The sequence below is a fragment of the Apodemus sylvaticus genome, chromosome 14 (genome assembly GCF_947179515.1).
Source record: "Apodemus sylvaticus chromosome 14, mApoSyl1.1, whole genome shotgun sequence".
NCBI classification, from domain to species: Eukaryota; Metazoa; Chordata; class Mammalia; order Rodentia; family Muridae; genus Apodemus; species Apodemus sylvaticus.
Genome location: NC_067485.1, coordinates 19,664,528 through 19,686,607, shown reverse-complemented (window position 1 = coordinate 19,686,607; position 22,080 = coordinate 19,664,528). Strand labels below are relative to the sequence as shown.

Genomic DNA, 22,080 nt, shown 5'->3' with positions numbered 1-22,080 from the left:
AACTCAGAGAGGGTGTAGAGGTCAAGTTGGAGAAAGCTACTGGAAAGGGCCGGCCATACGGGATCCTCTGCTGACCAGAATCTCATCTCTCATGTCTCTGATTTCAGATCGCCTGTTTGGTGCCTGTGGATGAGTTCCAGCTTTATCAGCGGCTAAAGTTTGAACGAGGTACACTTTCTTGTTTATCCCGGTGGTGGGTGTGACTTTTACACAGACCATCTTTACAGGAGCTTCAAGCAAGATTAAGGCTGCCCACAGAACCACAAGGGGACTACAAGAAGTGTAAACAGTAATCGCCACATGTGATTTCAACTGTCCCAGTCACAGCTTAGGGGGAAAAAAAGAGAACCAAAAAATGCAGAGCAGCAGGAAATGATTTTTCATTATGATGGCTATTTTGTATTTTTAATTTGGGCTGGGTTCAGAAAGGTATTGCAAAAGTGAGATGGTTTCATAATAGTAGCACAAAAGAAAATAACTCTCGGAATAGGTTTTTTATCATTTTTTCTCTCATTCCTGAAGATCATTTTCAAACATTAACCAGTCGAAGCATTGCTATTGGTCCTCATGATAAAGTATTCACCGTTCCACCTTCTGATAGCGCTTTTGTAGTCATGGTGACACCCAAGAATTTGGATATGTGTTATTCTAATAGAATTTACAGAGCGCTGGGATGATTTGTCTTTCTGACTTTGGCCATGGAGCAATTTTTGCAGCCTTTCTCCCTAGGGAGCCCATCTCTCTGTAGAGAGTATGTTTTTATTCCTATTGTCTCTGACTGGCCTTTTTAACGACATCATTCCTCCGTTTCCACCCTTAAAAGAGTCTTGAACTGAAAACTGTATCTTTTTAGTATTTGAGAAGTCTGAGGGAGATGCTTCCCGCATAGGCCTGGTATGGTCTCACCTAGTATATTTATTTACCAGCCGTAGTCAGAAAGAAACATAAACCGCCTAAGGACCAGTGTCTCGATGTGGACGTGTGGTCTTGTCATGAGAGTGGGGGATGAACGTCTGTCTGCTATGCTCACTGCATGCTGGGGACGGTCACCGTTATCTCCTTTGCTTTTTCTGAGTATTCTGAAAGGTGAGGCATTTAGGAAAACAAGCAAGAAAACTATTGGGAGCATGAAGAGGGGTGTCGAAGGGAAGCTTGAGGCAGGGGGATGCCATTCACCTCCTTAAGCTAAAACCTTCCTTGGTCCTGCTGTCTATTAACTCTGGGCCATTTTGTCCCTCCATCGTGGGTGGATCACCCAACTGAACTCATAAGGCTGGCATATCAAGCAGATTTATTTTCTTGTGGCATACGTAATACCATCGTCCTCTCTAACCACCGCACTACCCATTCCTCAGCAGCAGGCTCACGTCTTATTGCTTACATATAGGGGATATAATAACTCAGTATTAGAAAGTGGTAATGGCTCCCAAAGTTAAAACACTGTGGGTCGGTTCTCACTGGTGGATGTGTGGTTCTGGTTAATGTTAAACATAGAGACCAAGAGCTGGAGCAGGTCAAGGTTGATGTTCATATCTATAAGCCACGACCGTTTCCTCTGTCATGTTGTTATTGATAATCAAGACCCCGATTACCTTTACGTTGCACTCTGTTCCTCTCATGTCCCCCTTTCCCGAAATGACATCATCGTAACACTCTAGGGAGCATCTTCACATCGCCTTAGGTGGAATGATTGTCACGTCACTAATGGAGACAGGACACTCTTCAGTTAGCCGGCCAGACGGGTCCTTGCATCCAAGTGGGCTTAATAGCCTTTTGAGTGAGGTGCACACAGAGAATAATCAACAGATTATACTCTTTCCCCAGGTGGCATTTGGTGTTCAGCTCTCCTTACAACTGGCTGTCACCTTCATATCACATGGTAGTACAGTCTGCCTAATTACAAAAGGTCAGGCAGGCTTTGCAGCCAGGGGTCTCTGTAGGTGGTGTTGCCTATCCCAGCGTTCATCCACGATAAGTTGATCAAATAGTTTTATTTATACATAGAGTTTTCTCACTTACAAAGTCTAGATCCGAGCTGCCCCACTGTAGATCTCTTGCATTGATAGTTGATTTGATTCTCATTTCATAAAAGAGGAAACTGAGGTTTGTTTAACTTCACATAGATTTATTATCTTAAAGCTTAAGTTGTATAATACTTTACAGTTCCGGACACTTCCTCAAGCCTCAGTCCATGTCTTGGACAAGGATGTCCTGCCATGTCCTTCACAGCCCATCTTGGCAGGCACACTCTCTCCTCAGGTTCATGTGAGCTGTCCCCCAACAGCCACCCGAGCACAACAGTACCGCCCGTTTTCTCTTCCTCTTACTCCACATCTTTTTCTGGAAGGTTTCATCCTTAGTTTCCTAGGTTCTAGAGTGTTGTATAGAAACTCGACAGTCTGCAAATTCCATACAATGCCCCCCATCCATCTCCTTTTAGGCTCCTCCTTTCTCTAAACATCCTCCAGGAGATAGGACTCACCTCGGTAGGATACCCAACACAGCCATATTAAAGAGAAAGGAATCCCATGGAGGTAGCAGTAATTTAAGATTATGATTTCTTTTGGATAGTCCGCTATAACTTAGGTGCTTGTGTTAAACCTTCTAAGCATGAGTTACACAACATTTTGTGGGTCTTGTAACAGTGTGAGAACAAGTGACTTTAGATGTTATTCCAAATTTGAGAACCTTTGAGTCTTTCCAAGTCTCTAGCGAGCAGTCTGTTTGATGGTGGCTACTCTGGCTATATGGGTTATATTGACTGTAGCAGATGTTAATTCTGATTACTTAAGTTTAATGACATCTTAACTGTCTGAGGCAGACTCCTCTACTTTGAGATACCGAAGGCAAATTAACTTCCGCATAACTAAAAATGCATCAGGTCGTAGAAGTTAATACAGCTTGATATATATCAGCTGATAATTAAATCAGCTGTGGGTGTGGTGTTTCCCACAATAATAAAAATTCCTGTGGTGTCTCTTTTGAGGTAGGCTCTCAATGGCAGAGGGTGACAGGCAAACCACTCTGGTTGGTTAAGAAAGTGTACAACAGAATAAAAACAAATTGCACATGGCCCATGTCAAGTGTCGCTGGTTGTCATGTAGGAAAAACCAGGGATGGAGATTGAGCTTTGTTCTGCACTGTTTCTTTCTCTCGTCCCCTTTCCCTCCCTTCCCCAATGCTGAGCTTGCTTGGTCTCTGAGAACAGCCGTCTGGGTCAGATCTAATTCTTAGATGCCCTGGTACTTTTTCATGTCCCAGGCTGTTCCGGTTTCCTAATAATCGTCAGGATGCAGAAGTAGCTGTTTGAGACAGCCTCGCTTTGCACAAACTTGCAGCATTGTGAGATAAAGAGCCACAGGGCTTCCCTTCAGCCACACAGATCTCCATTGCAGTAGCAAATTGCAGTTGGAGTCTGTGACTTGGCCTCTTCGATGAAGCCTGTCACAATTAATCAATTCATTAGTTAGCTAGTGCACGCTGTGTCATATTCACCATAAAGTTTCAAGGTCACTATTTGGGGGTACTGCTTTTTGTCTAGATTCTTACATTCTAGGTATATGAACTTAACAAATACTTACCCATTCACACTTTCATAGATTTATATAATATACATTTATATAATATACTTCGATCACATCCCTCCCGTTATCTTCCTAACCACTCCTTTTCCCACGGAGCCCAACCAGTCTCCTCCTATTTGCATGTCTTTTTAAATTTACTTATTTATTTTTATTATGCTGAGTGTGTATGATATGAGGAGAGAATGTTGCATGCCAGTGCACTATGAAAGTCAGAGGAAAGAAACTCTGTGGAGTTGGTCTCTCCTTCCGCCTGTCTGTGGGTCCCAGGGATCAACATCAAGTCACCAGACTGGTGCGGCACAGGACAAGTGCCTTTTCCTGTTGAACCATCCTGTGTGTGGATTTAAGTTTGAAGAGAGAGGGCTGATGTAGGGGAGGGAGCAGCCACCACTGTGCCCAGAAAATCTGTGAGAGCATGAGCAGTGGCGCTCACTCCTGCAGGATGCTGGATGGACTCAATCTAGGGCTGCAGAGCCTACATACTCGAAAATGTGTTCCTTATCCTGGGTTTCCAGAGGCAGGCTATGGCACCCCAGTGAGCGGGCTTGCTGACTGATGTGCACAGCTGTGCTCCTCACAGGTGACAGGAGAAGGAAGGTCTGGAGCTGAGGATGAGAGGAGGGATGGGGCTCCTCGGGTTAGAAGGAGCCAAGGGAGGGAACTCTTGGAATGTGGGTTTCTTTAGGAGTATTGCCTGTGAATCTCCCAAAATACAGTTCCGGTTTCACACGTTTGTAAATCCTTTGCATGATGGCAGAGCCCCAGCCTTGTGGAAGTTACTGTGTCTTCCCAGGTACCTGTATCCCAGAATAAGAAATGCAAACGTTTTTTATAACCAGCCCTCTTTGTCTGTGGTTCCTGCATCCATAGATTTGGTCAACCTCACACTGGGAATGTATTTTTTAAAAAAATTGCTTCTGTACTGATACTTGTCTTTCATTATCCCCTAAATAATGTAACAATTATCCACATGGCACTGTAGTCTGTGTTTAAGGCAGCTGGGGAGATGGAGAAGCATGTAAATACTATAGCATTTTATGTAATGGACTTGAGTCTTTCAGGATCTTGCTATTTACCTGGAGGAACACAGGCGCTCCCATGCGCAAATATGCGCTCACAACTCATTAAATTGATTTTTCAATCCCTTACTCGAAAAAGACCACAATAGAAAGTATATATTTGCAGGTTTCCTTTCAGAGAATTTACTGTCACTCCCGGGGTGGGGAGTACTTTGTGGGGTGGGGGAACTGAGGAATTTGATGTCAGGCTGCAGGGAACCTGCTGTGTTTAGTGTATTTTGGAGAGTGATGGTCATCTTGACTTTATCATTTCAAAGGAAGAAAACTGTTGTGTTGTGTTAAACTCTTGCTTTTTTTTTTTTTATTGAGAGGTGCCCCCCCCCCCCACACACACACACATACACAGCTAGTTTTAGTCACCCTCAGCTCTGGGTTTTTTTTATAAAGTCCAACTGATTTCTTGGGTGGGTAAACTTTTTACATGCGCACCATTTAGGTAAACTTTAGAAACAGATCAAAACCACGCGTGGTTTTACAACTCGCTCAGGACTCAGGCAGAAAGGCCTTAAGTGTGATTATTAAAAATGCATGGTTATAAACAACGGTGAAAGCGAGACTAATGTGTGTTCAGGGTCAGATGGTTCTCAAAAGCGCAGAGACCTCAAAGTGTGTCTCTAGTAATTCTAACCAAATAAGTAATTAGCCTGTTGAAAGACCAGAAAGTGCGCGTTCACGCTCTGGGGCCTTTGCTGGTAGAAAACCAGAGACTGTTGGAGAGATGGCTCAGAGGTTAAGCATTGACTGCTCTTCCAGAGGTCCTGAGTTCAATTCCCAGCAAACACATGGTGGCTTGCAACCATCTGTAATGAGATCTGACGCCTTCTTCTGCTGTGTCTGAAGACAGCAACTGTGTACTCAAATAAATAAAATAAATAAATCTTTAAAAAAAAAAAAAGGAAGAAAGAAAAGAAAACCAGAGACTATAAGCAGAACCACTTGCCTAAAAGTCCTTTCCAACCGGAGAGGTTCCAAAACACTTTTTCTTTCATTCAAAAACACCCTTTATTTGCATCTGTAAGAGACCTGGGTGTGTTGTGTAGATTGTAAGAGATAAAATTCTCTGTCTCCCTTACTCCCAGGATGTTGTTCCCCCATTCCTTACCCCCACCCCTCCTCCCACCCCCCAAGGCACAGGTAGGATGACCTAGGAAGTAAAACCCAAGGGATGGTTATTGTGAGCAGAGTTCTGGGTGCAGCAGCTTGCTTTTATATTAGGAAAACTGTTGCCCGCCTGAGTGACACCTCACTCCCGAGGGGTGGGGTGGGGGGGTTACAAGTGTGAGCCGCTATGCCTAGCTTCCGAAGATAACTTCAGAACCAATTTTAAAAGTTATACAAATGGTATTTGTGCCTTTTAAAAAAACTAAGTCACATGGAACAGTGAGGTAGGTGGCTCAGTGTGTAAAGGAACGGCCCGCCTCCCCCAAAGACCTGCATTCAGTCCCTGGTCTCTCGCTGTGGAAGTGGAGGACCAGCTCCTACACGGTGATCTATGAATACGGATGCCGTGGCGTGTGCACCGTCCCAGGACACAGTAAATAAGTGTAATTTTTAAAATCCATATTAACAATAAAGAAAACCCCTGCCTTTTCACCTAACCTTTGACCTTCATTCCAAGGCAAGCTGTTACCTTCAATAGTCTTCCGGAAGCAATGGAAATATGTCTGTATATACATAGTTTTATAAGTATAACTCATTATACTATTCTGTAATCTTGTCTTTCCATTTATTAATCCATCTATTATTATTGTATAGATTAATCATATATTTTGAATACATCTATTATTATTGTATAAATTTATCATATATTTTTGAAAAATATAAGCAATGCTCAACTATATGAATATATATTATCTGTTTGCTCAACTATACAAAAATCTCACATATCTAATATAGTATCTTAACTTTTTAAATATGTATTTGTATCATGGGTGTACAAGGTTTCTACAGAATAGTATATGCTTTTATTTACAATTGGATTGCACATTTTCTATGTGCTGTACATAGAGTTAAACTATTGGTATAGGAAAATCTTCTAAGGTCACACATGTCATAGCCCTTTAATCCTCTTAGTAAAGTCTGCCCGTGGGAGAAGCAATCCTGTAGTCTGCTTACTTATTCCCTGTTACTGGAAGTAGCATTGTCAGTTAATACACTTTCAGTGAAAAGGAATACAATGTCTGGAAATAGCTTGAAGAACCAGGACATCTTCCTACTACTGGGAAGTCCTTGGGTAGGCTGTGATGGCTTTGATTGGCTTAGCCACTCAAATTCCTTAAACCACTTAGCTTTTCCCCGAGAGTCCCCAGATCCCTGTGCCTGTCCCAGTGCTGTAACTTCACATACCTGTGGACAAAAGAAGGCAGACAAATGGCACTGGGGACCAGGCCTTGCCCTAGAAGTCCCATGTAGTAAGGTAAGGTCTCTCCTTACCTTCCTGTTGATTGGAATCACATCCCATGCCAAGCCTTCTCTGCAAGAAGTCTGGGAAACGACAACTCTAGAATATTCAGACTGTCATGGCAGACATGTTCTGATAAGATCTGAGGGACTGAGAGAGTCAACTAGGAGAACTGGCTAGAGCGGCCAGTTTTGATTTTAGGTAGAGCTAAAAATTTGTCTCCTAATAGCTTTCCTTTTGATCATATTTAAGCTCTGAAAAGCATCCATGAAGAAACATGCTCAGTACATGCTCAGTACAGGGCTACTGCTTAGGACATGTGTCATCTCCATACTAACCCAAACAAGTAATCAGTTAAACCAAGAAAAGCCCAGAAAAGACTTGTAATGAAAGAAGTACGGACACACACTGTAGGTAGCATCTCAGTCCCTAATGGGGCCTATCTGATGGTGGCCCATTAAGGGTGTATGTCCTAGTGGTGTCACATCATTCATAGCATTTGTCTGAATCCACCAGGGTGTCAGCACAAGAGAGCCACCTAACGCAGTGTCTCAGACACATCCCTCTGTGGAGAGCTGTGATGGCCCCCTGCCTCCTTCCCCTGCTTCCAAGCCTCCCTGCCTGGTTTTCCTATCACCATAGGGGAAAGTTGGGCCGCAGGAAATGGGGATTTCAACTTTGGATGCCCGAAACAACTTGTTAATAGAAACATGTCACAACCTCTCCTGGAATTACAACTGATCAGAGCGATTATAACAGATTGACATTGACCTCAGAGGTTTAAGAGAGGAACATCATGAGTAAGGAATTTGTAAAATACATCCATTCAGAGAAAGTAAGGCTACTGCTCCCCTCTGGAACCTCTTATGTCTCCACTTTTTTAAGAAAAAAATGGAATACTTTATTGAGCAATAAATGGGAAAACTAAGAGAGACTTATAGATACTTAAATAGGTGGCTGGCTATCCACCTGTCAATCTTAACTTTCCTCCCGTGCATCATTTGGTTTTAGCCACAGGAATGGTTATCATTGCTGTAGTCTGTGAAAGTCTCTGTTTCAAGAGCTTGTGAGCACTTCATATATAGTCCCTATCTTGTTCACTGGTAAGACAGCAAACTACTTAAATCTGACTTTCTGGCTAAGCCACGCTGGATGCTGCTTGATCCTACACTATCTGAATCCCGGTTTTAACCCCCCCTCCCACCCCCACCCTCCACGGTATGAACTACATCTCTGAGGCCAGAGCTTGTATTCTCGTGTGTAGAATACCTTTGTTCTCTTGCTTTGGCCCTCTTCCCGTCAACCTTTCCCCCGAGATGCAGCCTAGTTTATCACTGAAGAGGTAAGATTCTTGCCCATTTTCAGTGCTCAAAGGCACGTTGTAGGTTTTGGTTAAAGACCTTACCTATCAGTAAGGGCAATGGTGACCTGCTCTCTTGGTTCCTACCTTGAGAATGCAGCAGGGATGACCTTATGCTCTGGACGGTGGGTGACAGGCTCAGACTCATCATGAAGACTGTCGTGGAAATGGCAGCTATCAGTATTATTATTATTATTATTATTATTATTATTAAATGGAGCTATATAGCTCCCTTGCAGCTATTATTGCCACACTTGTTGATCTATATAAAAAAACAGATGAACGGAGGGGAGAAAGTTTAATGCTTGGATTGGAGAAAGCCCATCACGGTTTCCTCCTTTGTGTTTCAGAGGTCCACATGGACCCCCTCCGGACATGGTGTCCTGTCGCAGACTGCCAGACCGTGTGCCATATTGCCCCAGGAGACCCAGGACAGCCTGTGTTGGTGGAGTGCCCTTCTTGCCACCTGAAATTCTGCTCATGTTGCAAGGATGCTTGGCACGAGGAGTCCTCCTGTCGCGACAGCCAGTCGGCGATGCCGGAGCATGGGTAAGGGGATGATGAGGTGTCTCTGGGGCTGTTCCCAGAGTTCTTCTCAAACTCAGCATAAGCTGCCTTGAGAAGGAATTAGATGGCTTTTAGACATTCACTGTAGAAATTCCCCACCCCACCCCCCCAAGAATGAGTAAGGTGACCACAGACACTAAACAAACAGGATGTCTGAAAGGGCTTCTAGCTCTTTATCCTAAGGGGGCTTCCAGATCATGTTGAGTCCATTCCCTTTGGGTAGAGAGGCACCAAGTTCTCAGTAGAACAGCGTGGCTTTTATATATATATATATATATATATATATATATATATATATATATATATATATGTGTGTGTGTGTGTGTGTGTGTGTGTGTGTATATAATATTTTATATATATAAATGTGTATATATACACACACATATACATATGTATATATGTATATATATTCACACACATATACACATATGTATATATGTATATATATACAAATGTATATATATACATATACATATATTTTATATATATATATATTTTTTTTTTTTTTTGCTAAGAAGCTATGTTCACCTACACTGGTGTAGTCCACTCTTCCTGTTTAAGACGACTGTGATCTTACCCATTAAATGGCCTGTTCATAGAGTATGCTGATCCCACAGAGTGCACAGACATACACACCGTCTTCCTAAAAACTTAGAAAACACAGGAAGAGAGATTCTTTCCTAATGCTTTATGCTATGAGAAGTTGGCGCCAGGGCTGGGATCTTGTTATGGGTGGAGAAGCAACTCAACTGCTGGGTGCCGTTTTGTATGGAAGGTTTTCACACAGCAGCCAGGAGCAGAGGGAGAGACCTTTGTGTTAGATGCCATGCCCTGCTCGAGGCTATGGCTGTTCTGCATGGGCAAGAACAAAACAATCAGTGTTCCCCCAGCCAGTTGGCTCACTCGCCCGGTGCCCTCGGAGCATGCAGAACCAGTCTCCAGGAACAGTCACGCTGCCTGGCTACGGTGCTGTGCCTGGGTATCAGGCGGAACACAGAAGAAAGAGAACTCCGATACACGCGCTGCCATGCGCCATCCCCATGAGAGCTAAGGGAGGGCCTTCCATCGTAGTTAGCCCCCTGGGCAAGTTTAAAGGGCTCAGAGGAAAAGGGTGATCTGAGTTCTGATTCCGTTCTTGGCATCTCAGTGGCCTCACGTAAGACATTCAGCCTCTTATGAGCCTGCATTCCCCTAGGAAAAGGGCATTAGATTTTTTATTACACTTACTCTGTATGTGTATGTATGTATGCATGCATGCGTGTGTGTACATGTGTGTGTCATGTATGTGTGCATGTGTGCGTACGCATGTGTATGCATGTCCATGCATGTGTGTACGTGTGTGTGTGTGTGTACGTGTGTGTGTGTGTGTGTGTGTGTGTGTGTATGTGTGTGTGTGTGTGTATGTGTATACTTTGCCATACAGGACTCATGTTTAGAGCTCAGAGGACAACTTGTGAGAGGTTTTTGTTGTTTTTGTTTTATTTTGTTCCTTTTTTTCTTTCTTTCTCCACGTGGGTCTCAGGGATTGAACTCAGGTCAACAGGCTTGGCAGCAGGTGCCTTTACCTGCGGAGCCATCTCACCAGCCCAGAGGAGACTATTAAATCAGAAAAGGTGTCTCTGCTATGTTAAGATATTCCCAGCACCTCATCTGACCTAGATTGGTCCACATTTGTAATTGGTGAGGTTTCCGTATGCTGGGTGGTGATTTTGATAACCAGTCATTGGCATGTAGTGTGGGTACTTTTCTTCCTACCCTGACTTGAATCACTTGGTTCTGTGTCCCCCTCTGCTGTGGTCACACATGGGCCTCTTCATCAACTTGGAGGAGGTCTTTCCAATCATTGTTGGCATTTCCTTGAGAGTCTCTGACTGAATTCCAGCCCTTACCCTTACTTAGTGATCGATCAGGTCATTACCCTGACTGCATCCCATCTGGATCCTGAGTTGTGCTTTCTCACAGTCTAGCTCCCTCTATATACTTCTTATTCGGAGACTGTGTGATTAGGGATGAAGTATTAATTTGGCAAAGCACTAAAAGCAGCCAGCTGTAGAAAGTGTAATTATATAATTCATTAGGAGCCAAAATAAATAAATTCCTTTCTTATTGGGCTTTCTGAACAACTAACTAATAATCCACACCTCCCACTCCTTTGTTTGGAAGTGACTTGAACATGGCAAACTGAGAAATGTACTAACTAGCCGCCTAACAGCCCTGGCCATGGGACAGGTGACACCGACTGAGCGCGTATCATCTGTTTTGTCCTAGGGCCCTCTTTGGGACAGATGCCGATGCCCCCATCAAGCAGTGCCCAGTCTGCCGCATTTACATTGAGCGCAACGAAGGCTGCGCCCAGATGATGTGCAAGAACTGCAAGCACACATTTTGTTGGTATTGCCTGCAGAACCTGGATGTGAGTTCTCCGTGGAAGAGCCTTCTCATTTACCTTGGCTGTGTCCGTGCGACTGTCTGGGCCCTGCAGTCCTTCCCTTTTGCAATGGGGCCTCTAACTATCCCGCAGAAGGAATTGCTTTCCTTGTGAGATTCCCTAAGCCCGGTTTGTCCTTCCTCACCTCCCTGTCCTCCTCCTTCCCTCCTCTTTTCTCTGCCTCTCCTCACGTCCTCCTCCCCTTTGTTTGTGTTTGTTTCATGGGCATTGGACCAATCATTGCGTCTGCTGGGCGTGCACCGTGCGGCTGAGTCACAGCCCAGCCCCATTGCTACTTCAGACACCATGAAACCTCTTTGTGTTGCCGAAGATGGGTCACTTTAGCTTTCAGACATATTTTTGTCTGAAATGTTTTCAGGACCTTTCTACTCTCTAGAGGAAATTATCTCTACCGTATAAATAGCCTTTGCTTTATACCGATGTCGTTAACAAATGATCATAAGTTTTCCGACTTAAAAACAATGAGAGAATTATTTTCTATGTCTGTACCTTAGAAGCCTGATGTGTATCTCACCAGATCATGATCCTGACAGGACTGTCTGGAGATGCTACATGGGAATCCATGTCTTGGTTCCTCTATCTTGCAGAGATGGAGTTGCTTGCTTGCACGTCTGTCTGACCCTCTCGTGGTTCTCATTCCCACTGACCATAGCCAGGAAGCATTTCCTCTCGAGAAAGAACCATGAAACGGCATGGGAGCCATTGGGATCACAAAGGATACCATCCCTGACGTCAAGGTCCTTTACACAGTTGCACATGCAGACAGTCACTGGAAACTCAGCCATGAGCATCTCCAAGGGGCATTCTGCCTGTTGCAGTCAGAAAGGCTATTCAGATGGCTGGTGTCTCCTCCTGTCTGTGTCCTGTGTGTTGATGTGACAGGGGAGCACTACTGCCTTGCCGCATATGAGGTCCTGAGACATGTCTGTTGCTTAGTCTTCCTCCACACCCAAGAGTGTGTCTCCCCAAATTCTGCCACACTTTCATCCGGTCCGGTGCCAAGGCGAACGGACAGTGATCTCAGCTGTGGGAGGTTGGGTGCCCTCCAGTCTCAATCTTCTAAAGTTTGAGGTGGCACAAGCTGTTTATGGATACTCCTGCCTGAAGCTATAATGCGTGTCCATATTGGTGTAAGACCTCAGTCTCGCTGGTCTTAGGTAGGGTTACTATTGCTGTGATGAAACGCCAGAGGCACTGGGGAGGGAGGAAAGGGTTTATTCAGCTTACTCTTCCACATCATAGTTCAACATGAGATGAAATTGAGGCAGGAATTCAAGCAGGACAGGGATCTGGAGCTGATGCAGACGCCATGGAGGGATGCTGCTCGCTGGCTTGTTCCTTCTGGCTTGTTCTGCCATCCCAACGGTGGCACCATCGTGGGCTGGTCCTTCCCATGATCAGTCACTAATTAAGAAAATGCCCCATAGGCTTACCTACAGCCAGACTCTATAGAGGCATTCATTTTCTCAACTGGGGATCCCCCTTCTGATGACTCTAGCTTGTGTCAAGTGACATAAAACTAGCCAGGACACACTTACACTGGTGTCTTTCCATCAGCTCTCGCTTTGCCATGCAGTTGGGTTTCATTCAGCTAGCAGTTTGTTTGGTGCCATAGTATCTTACACGGTGCCAGTAATGAAGGTAGTGTTAATAGAATGCCTGCCAGTGCTTCCGCTGCAAGAGAGGTAAGATGTTAAGGACATCGTGGGGAAGAGTGGCTTGGTCTTTTTTAGGGAACTGCACTAGATGCAAGAATTTAAACAGCTCACCAATTGTTTCCGCTTTGAGTAACTGCCTCAACACAGTCCCGTAGATGTGTGTGGTATTTTATGCGACTTACTTAAAAAGAGATCCTTGGGTTTTCTTCTTGCGGTCACCAGATCATAAACCGGGTTTCTACCCATAAGACAGCTGAGTACACGCAGTTCTCTTTAGGAGGAAGGAGCACGAGGGACTAAATGTGTGCAGCAGATCTCCATCCTCTGGGCTGAAGAATGTCTGGGGGATGATGTGGCCGAGAATGCTCTGTTCAGATGCTTGTGCTGTGTGGGCCCTCAAGATGAAATGGGACAGATGTTAATGTCTGAAGATGTGGGCTTCAGATGTAGAAGCATGCTTTTCTGTCACTGTGTCTTGGGGAGCTAGCTTTCTCTGTTTCAGATGAGGGCATTGGCTTGTGGAAAAGATGCTTTTCCACAGGGCAGTATAACCTCTGGCTTTTCCATCTGTGCCCCAGTTCCCGAATAACAGCCCAGAGGCTTATTTATGTATGAATAAATAAGCTCGGACTTGTCCCCCCACTAGCTGGTGACTTACATAATCCACTTATTCTGTTCTGTGACTTCCATGTGGCTAGTTACCTCTCCTCAGTTTCATAGTGAGTCTTCCTCAGAGTCCAGAGCCAATCTTCCTGTGCCTCACTAACTCCCAGAATTCCTAGCTCTTTCCCGGGAATCCCACCTCTACTTCCTGCCTTTTGCTAACAGGTCATCAGCTTTTTTTGTTGACAGGTGATGCAAGAGATTCTCTCTACAGGGCGGTGATCTGGGTCACATGGTATTGATGTGTTTGTGGGAAAGCTAAGAACCTGGGACAAAGAAAGGGGGATTTTCTAAAGCCCAAGTCTAAGGCAGTCGCCAAGCAGAGTGAGCTGGGCATTGCATTTGTGCCTGACTTCTTGTTCACCCATGCAGTGTCAGCGGCTGAGATGGAGAGTCAGGGACTCGTCACCTTCAGTTCTCTCTTCCATGTGACCCCAACTCTTTTACTCCTTTGCCATTTCTTCTGTCCCTCGTGTGCCGGTTAGAGGTGAGCCAGTCTTTTCTCAAGCTGACCAGTCTTCCTCTCCCCGAGAGGAACTCCCCGTTCTCCACAAGCCAGGCTTCCATCGAACCTGGTCGCCTCTTGCTGTTGATCCCTCCTTCCTCCAGTTAGCAGAGGGCATTTGAGTGGCCATGTGGCCACACCCTGACTGCATACTTCCCAAGACGTCTCTCTAGTCTGTGACATCTTGGCCTGCTGCCATCTCTCCTATCTGCTCTGACCTTACCTTTCTGGCTGTTCCTCGGTTGTCCTTTCCAGACTCCTCGCCTGTTCGCGTCTTCTCTGAACAAATGTGCTCCTCAGTTCACGTCTCTTCTAGACAAGCTCATTCAGTTCTGTGATATTTTCCCCCCATTTTATGTAAACTGATGTCCAAGTCTCTCCTTCAAAGACCAGGTATAAGATCTGCCTTTGGATGTCAAGTTCAGCATGTCCAAACGAGTTCATCTTTACCCACAGGTCCATCTCTGGGTTATTTCTCTTGACAAGACCCCTGTCTTCTTTCTCCTCAGTAGTTTTCCCATCATTCCCGTTCCTGCTTCCTCATTGAGTTTCTTTCTTACTACCTCGTGACTGGCTTCCCCTTCGCCTTCACCTGCCGGTCGCTGGCTTCGGTCACACCAAGCTTGCTCCCGGCTTATGGCTCTCACCTTCCGTCGTCACACACCTCTCCCGGAGCTCGCTGCCCCTTACCTGCCTGAGAGGGCAGAGCAGGCTGTTCCTTGTTCTGTTGGCCCTGTCAGGGTTCCTAGAGGAAGTCCTTCACAGCGGCAGGTGTGCCGAACACTTGATACTCCCCTCTCAACTCTGAGTTGTGTGATCACTGGAACACCTCCTTTTGTCTTTCAGAATGACATATTCCTCAGGCACTATGACAAAGGGCCATGCCGGAACAAGCTCGGCCACTCGAGGGCATCGGTCATGTGGAACCGAACACAGGTACGCTCCACCTTAAGGGAACATGAGACGCCTTGGACTTGGGATGGCTTTCCTTGCTTTCCCACGCCCTCCTGGGAGGTTCTGGTAGGAGGAGAGAGAACAATGGAACCTCCGCCTGAAGTTAATTCAAGAGCACAATTGTTGAGGGACAGAGGCACCAGAGAGCAGAATGCCAGGGTGACCAGCCAAAGAACATACCCGTGTTCTGTGCTCTTGCAAAACATGGGAGGAGTTTCCTACAAGCAGTTAGAGCATATTAACCATCAAAGCAGAGTCCGCCAATGCTGTGGGCTCCTGCAGGGCCTCAGATCCCTCTGTGCATGCCATTGTGTGTTTATGTGGCAGGTTCAAAGAGAATCGTGGTTTGTTTTTTAATAGTGTTTTGTGTTTATCAAAGGCTACACTCCCTTTGAAGAAACCAATGCTCACATCCTAACAAGCATTATTAATGCCCCTGTGAGACTGTTGAGGAAGCCCCAATAGAGAACAAGCCAACAGCACAGCTCAGGGTTTAGAGTTTATGGTTCAACTTGAGTTAACAACATTTGATTTGCTCTCACCCTTGGTTTACTCATTCTTAGTGTGTGTCCAGTGAGAACATTGCTGAATATGCCCTCGACGGTCTTTTAGTCATTCATCTAACAGATGAGCATAGCCAGGGAGACTGAAACAGTTGAGAGGCTTCTTCCTAGTTCTAGTCGCTGGAAGTCTGAGGACCAAATATCGGCGTGGGCAGGTTCTGCTAAGGGTCCTTATATTGGTTCCTTGTCTCAGGACTTAGAGAGTCAAGGGCCTAAATTGGCTCAAGGTTTGAGGGGATCCAGGCCATCACGGTTGGGAGGGCATGTCAGAGTTCACAATGGTAGAAAGTTGAGGCTGGGATTCCTCACGTCTTGGCAGATCAAGTATCAGGGAGAGGAAATAATAGCATTGCTCTTTTTCAAAAGAATGGCTTTCTTTTAAAATTTATGTCATTCAGTCCAATGCCTAGCCCATGGGACATAATCACACGTCATCCCTCCCAGTTAGTCCTGCCTAGAAATGCCTCCCTCCATCCAGAGGTACACCTCTTAGATGATTCTAAATCCAGACATGTTGGCCATGAGGAATTATAATCATAGCGCCTTTCCCAGTTCATAGATGACAGCTTTCTCACCGTGTTCTCCCATGGTAGAAAGCTGAGAGTGGAGGCAAGCTCTTGGGCTCCCAAGTGTCACCAAGGTCCCACAGTGTCACCCAGGGCTTCCCACTCCAAGTGCCATCACACTGAGTATTAGGGTTTTGACATAGGGATGGGCAGGACACCAATCCAGACCATAGAGGCTGTTACATGTGGGGGCATGTATACATCTTAGGTGACATACCTGCTGACATAGGGTTTTCTCTTCAATTCCCAGGTAGTGGGGATCCTTGTGGGATTAGGTGTCATTGCCTTGGTGACTTCACCCTTGCTGCTCCTGGCCTCTCCCTGTATAATCTGTTGTGTCTGCAAGTCCTGTCGAGGCAAGAAGAAAAAGCACGATCCATCCACAACCTAAAGTCACCTGCACAGACATCCGGGTCACAGGAGACAGCACATCTTCAGTAAAAGCCCCACATAGCGACCTTGCCTCCTTCTCCTTGCCAAACTTTGGAAGTGCCTCTGTCTAGACTTTGAACTTGCCTGAAAGAATCTGATGTTGGAAAAGGCCACATCCCGGGCCTGAGTGGGCCTGTGTATCGAGAAGCAACCCCACAGTCCAGACTATGTCTGTGGAGCAGGTCGGGACCTTTGCTTTAGCCTGGGAGACTCTAACACGTCGCCATCTTACCATCTGAAGGATCCCACCTAGCTGCTCATCTTCCATCCAAACCAAGGAGCCTGGATGAATATTCAGTGTAGTCACGGTATTACCGTGCCTGGCAGCATCACAAACCGAGCAAACGTCTGTATTGGTTCCACTGCCACGAGACACATGGCAGAAGCCCAGAGTCGGAGGGGAAGGATGGTACCGCATAAGAAGAAATTCTCTGAGCAGGGAGCCGGGCTGCTTATCTCAGGAGTCGATGCACTGGCTGGCCTGCCTGCGCCAGCTACCGCGTGTGCACTTCTTCAGCGCTCCCACAGTGACTTGGCAGAAACATAATCTCTCTCTCCCTGTGTGATCTCATCTTCAGGCAGGAGGAACTGCTGTTTGGAGGGAGTTGTCCCTTCCCAGGAAAAGGTTGTAACTAGTAAGGCAGCATGGCCTCATTCACTGTCTGTTGTTGGGCAGATGTTATTCTTGTAACTGGTTCACCACTCACAGTCAGCCCGCAGCTGTGGGCTATAAAAGTGTTTTATATGGGATGTGAGTGGGGAAGCTTCAAAGCCTTCGTTGTAGACAGCAGGGTCCTTTCTTGGGCTCTGTGGTCATTCATATTCCCAACAGATTAGGAGTTGGACTAGACAGTGTATGTACATCAACAGTACACGTTGTAGTTCGTTCACACATATAGAACCCATGTGACTCCAGCTGGGCATATGTGGAGATACCCAATGGATAACACAAAACAAGATTATTTTAAAAGACCTTGTCCCTTTCTATGACTAAAATGATTTATCTATCAGCATAAGAGGTTTTTGGGGGGGAGGGGTTGGCTTTATTTGCTTAGTACACAGGTGAATTTTTGATGTAAGTTACTAACTTACTCAAGAAGGTAGACTCAAAAATCTTTTAAAACAACCCCTAGTGCAGTTTTATGCCTCTGTAAAGTGATAATCAGGTTATTTATATACTTTCAGACACAATTTAGAGCAGCTCTTTCCTCAGTCTAATTTAGCCTCATTCTCCCAGGAGCTGTCCAGACAATCTGAGTGCTTTCTGTGTCCTCAAGAAACACATAATATGACAACAAAAAATCAGATGGAAACAGTTCCTGTGTCTTCAGTCACTGGGATTCGTGTCACCTCCTTGTGACGCATCCTGCCTGTTATACAACTAATCAGCAAATAGGTTTTGAAAAGACGAACCTATTTTTCTCTAGCATTATACAGTTGCCATTAGCAAAGCAGCCTGGTGCTTCCTAAGAACTGTGTGTGTTCCGCGTTAACAGAGACCTCTCCAGGAAGCCGGGGAGAGTATTGAGGGCCTATGCTGTCTCCCCTGGGGGAACTAGGTGACTAGATTGTTAAACTGCTGCTATTCCAGATCTGTTATCAAAGACCTGTTATCATCAGCCTTGCCTCTGCAGTGGAATGTATCCTAAGTGGGCATGTATATATTCAGGAGATCACATGTGTATATTAGCATCTGATATATGTACAGAACATTCCCTGGCCGTGTGCTTTTTTAAATTCACAGTTTGTATAAAACATAGAACTCTAGAAAACTTCTGAATGGCAACCAGCCCAAATCCTTTTAATCATTTATTAGAAATTTCTCCATATAAAGTGGCTCCGTCTTCCGTCTTCTGGCGAATGTCTTAAGAACAGCAGAAAAAAAAACAAAACCCTCCCTTTTGAAGATGAATATAAATTGCATCTGAGCGGCTGACCTGCACACCTGCCTCTCTTGAGGTGAGGGGCATTTGTCACAGCTCAAGGGATTGCAGGAACTCAACTAAAATTGGATTTCTCTCCTCGGATGTCAACAGCAGCAACAAGCACCACCCTCAGTAAATCCCCCAGGCTCGCATGGTTCTAAGTGGGCCAATCTCATGTAACCCAAAATGTCCTTATCTTGGAAATAAGAGCTGGCGGTAGTAGATTTGGAGTAAAGGTGGAGGCAAATGCCTCGGCGATTTCCCTGGCAACAATGAGGGAAATTGCCTTCTCGGAGATTTTTATAAAAGCATTATTAGTTTTGATTTTATTTCTTGACTGGGAGGGGAGGGTTGTTTGTCAAACTGATTTTACATAACTGGATTTTTTTTTTTTTAATGTTGCTAAGTGCCTGATTAATGGTGTCTTTTTCCTCATATAGCAAAATGTGTGTGAGAGAGTGTGTCAGGATCTACCTGAGACTTTGGTGGATGGAATGCAGGTGTGTTTATCTCTGGATCATCCCAGGGCATAATGCCAGCCCAACTGACTTTGTTTACAAAGAGGCAAGGTGGCTACTGTGGGGGGGTGGGGGGAGGGTGTTCTCACTTTGGGTAGTTAGCCTCCTCAGAAGGCTTCCATTCCTCCGCCCTCCTCCCACCCCAACCCCCCCCCCCCATCCCCCAGTTTCCTCCTCCTGCCTCAGGAAGATTCCTATAACAAGCTTGGCTGTGACAAAATCTTTCTAGTCCATTTGAATTAAATAGATTTAGAAAGCCCACCAGGTTGACATTTGGGTGTAACAACCTCCCTTCCAGAAATCTCACTGGATCCAATGGTACAGCCTCCAGAGCCTGCTGCCTCCAGGGCTCCCCTCTTAAGGCTTCTCCCCAGTTAGAGAAGAGAGGAAGAAAGCCCTAGGGAAGCCATCCTGTTTGTTCGTTCACGTTGTGGGTATTTATTTGTTCTGGACTTGAAATCTGTACTTTGAAAGTGGCCTTTGGAAAGCAAATAATTCAGCGTGGATTTTCTTGTAGTCTGCATCACCAAATAATCTTCCCTAAGCAAGTGGAAAATTCTCATTGATTTTTTTTTTTCTTTTTTGGATGTACAAAACTGTTTCTTGGAACGCCAGATTTCCTCTTTGGAATTGCTCAATTACTAAGTGTGTACTGCTTTAGCCTCCTGCACCCACTGCGCCTACAGAACGTATCTCTCTGTCCGTCCGTGAATAGATGCCTCTATGTATGTGAACATTTGGCTGTGAGAACCACAGAATGCCTTAGATGAATGACATTTTATAAAGCTCTCTGAATGGATATCTGCAGGCTGTTACGTCTCCTGTTGGTTCACAATCCAGGAAGTTTTGTCGTGTGCTTACTTAAATTACTGTTGAATTGTATATATTTTTTTCCAAGTCTTGGGGAAGAAAATTAACTGTCTTAGGCTCTTTAGCCCCAATAAATGTGGGCAGAAAAGCAAATGTGTTGACCTTTGTTCTGTGCAGCGTTCAGTTTGATTCTCTAAGAAACAACTAAACCACTCTGAAATCCCAGGCTCAGGATTTACAAAAGCAACCAAAACTTAAGTAGGGAATCTTGGCATTGTGTTTCTTGAAAACAGGAGAAGTGCAATGCTCAGTGCAGACTTCATCCTTCTGTGTGGGGTGGTCCACGGCAGCAACACGCAGGGGCTGACCATCACCTAGAGAAGTGATCAGCAGTGATGGAGCTCTGGCCATTCCAAACAACCACACCGCAAAACACAGCTTTGCATCAAAGTAGAGTTCAGGAAAAAAAAAAAATGAGGCTTAGACTGAATGCTAAGATCAGTTCTAACCTTGGTAAAATCTCTTAGAAGGACATGTTTCCTTGTTATGAATTTTAAAGAAACGAATTACAGGAGAGCACTAGCTTCTGGTCATTTCCATGTGATTAGTATTCAAGGCAGGACTCTCCAAGGGTTGAGTGCCAGAACCTGGGTAACAGCTAGGTCTTGTGTCTCTGCGGGTCTGAAGACTCACTTTCTTGTACTGATGTTGACTTTTTGGTAAATGTTATATTCCCCTTACAGTAATACCCTGACATTTGCGATCAACTGACTATTTAAAATTCACTTTGTTATTCAGTTTGTGGGGGCTGGAGGTGGGGGTGAGGAGCAGAGAGACCATGTAAAACATTTGGGGTTATGGTTTTTTAATTTTCTTAATCATCCCTGGAATGCCAACATTATGGAATTTCTAAAGTGTGCTTGCTATTTGCTAAGCTCCCATTTGCATTCCCAGAGAAGCACTGAACGGACTGTTTCATAGAGCACCAAGTTTAATCAGTGCCCTAACCGGCAAGCTTACTGCAATGTAAATTATGCACCCAGTGAATCGACAGAAGAATTATAATTAGGTTTTTCTGCAATTCAATTATTTTTACTTGTTAGATAGTAAATCCATTTTATCCTTAGGTCCAACTCTAGATTATGAGAAAGAAATGGTGTTTCTAACAATTATTATAACTTTAAGGAATTATAAATTTTTTTATATTTTTATATAGATGAAAGAACTTTGAGGAGCTTCCCAGGAGATGCTCCATCTCTTAGAAAAAGCAGAGGCCTAGTGTTCTTGTCAACCCAAGGCTCCAATATTGAACAGCAACCAGGGAAGAGCACAAGCTTTCCTGAGAGGATTCCAGTGCTCTCTCCATACCTGACTGTCAAATCTATGAGTCTGAGAGAAGACACACACTCTGAATCACCTGTATCGATGGAGGCATAGCTTTTATATATGTACTTATATGTGTGCTTATATATGTACTTTATATGTTACACATGCACATGGCCTTGTTATTCTGTAATAAATCCCCTCCATCTCCTGGCCTTCTCCAGATGGACCTCAGGGATGAGGGATGAGGGGTGGGCGTGGTCTCACGGGCACCATCTACTCTGGGAATGTCGTCACACACATGGAATCTTTAGTTATAACTTCAAATATATGTATCAAGCCCACCCTTCGTCCCGCCATCTCTGAGGTTCATCTGGAGAAGAGCAGGAGAGAGAGGGTGATTTTTTAGAGGAACAGCAAGGTCATGTACGTCTGGCTTGCTAGTGTCAGAACAAAACACTCCCCAAGGCCACAAACTTCAAATGCAGAATGCTTGCTTCTCCCTTCCAAGCGTGTTCCCATCATCCCTTCCCATGTTTACACTCTAGACTCAAAGAGGTAGTTAGTTAACTCACATCCAAATCCTCTCCAACTTGTGCTTCAATGAGTGTGTGTGGCCGATTACTAAATGAATCAACTAACAGTTTCAGATACTAGAAATGAGGTTCTAATAAACCTACAGAAGGATTTTCTGATATGTATGAAATTGTGCTTTGATCCCAT

The 22,080-nt window shown here is 44.9% G+C and overlaps 1 protein-coding gene across 3 annotated transcripts in view; it reads left to right on the top strand.

Annotated features, from left to right (window-relative positions):
• Rnf144b (ring finger protein 144B) overlaps positions 1-19,355 on the top strand; it is a 146,775-nt gene extending 127,420 nt beyond the window's left edge. For all 3 annotated transcript variants that reach the window (XM_052156945.1, XM_052156943.1, XM_052156946.1), the window contains exons 4-8: positions 108-168; positions 8,775-8,973; positions 11,260-11,404; positions 15,113-15,202; positions 16,600-19,355. In XM_052156945.1, coding sequence (XP_052012905.1) covers positions 108-168; positions 8,775-8,973; positions 11,260-11,404; positions 15,113-15,202; positions 16,600-16,740 — 636 coding nt within the window. In that variant the 3' untranslated portion in view covers positions 16,741-19,355. The remainder of the gene's footprint in view (positions 1-107; positions 169-8,774; positions 8,974-11,259; positions 11,405-15,112; positions 15,203-16,599) is intronic.
• The last annotated feature ends 2,725 nt before the right edge of the window (positions 19,356-22,080 follow it).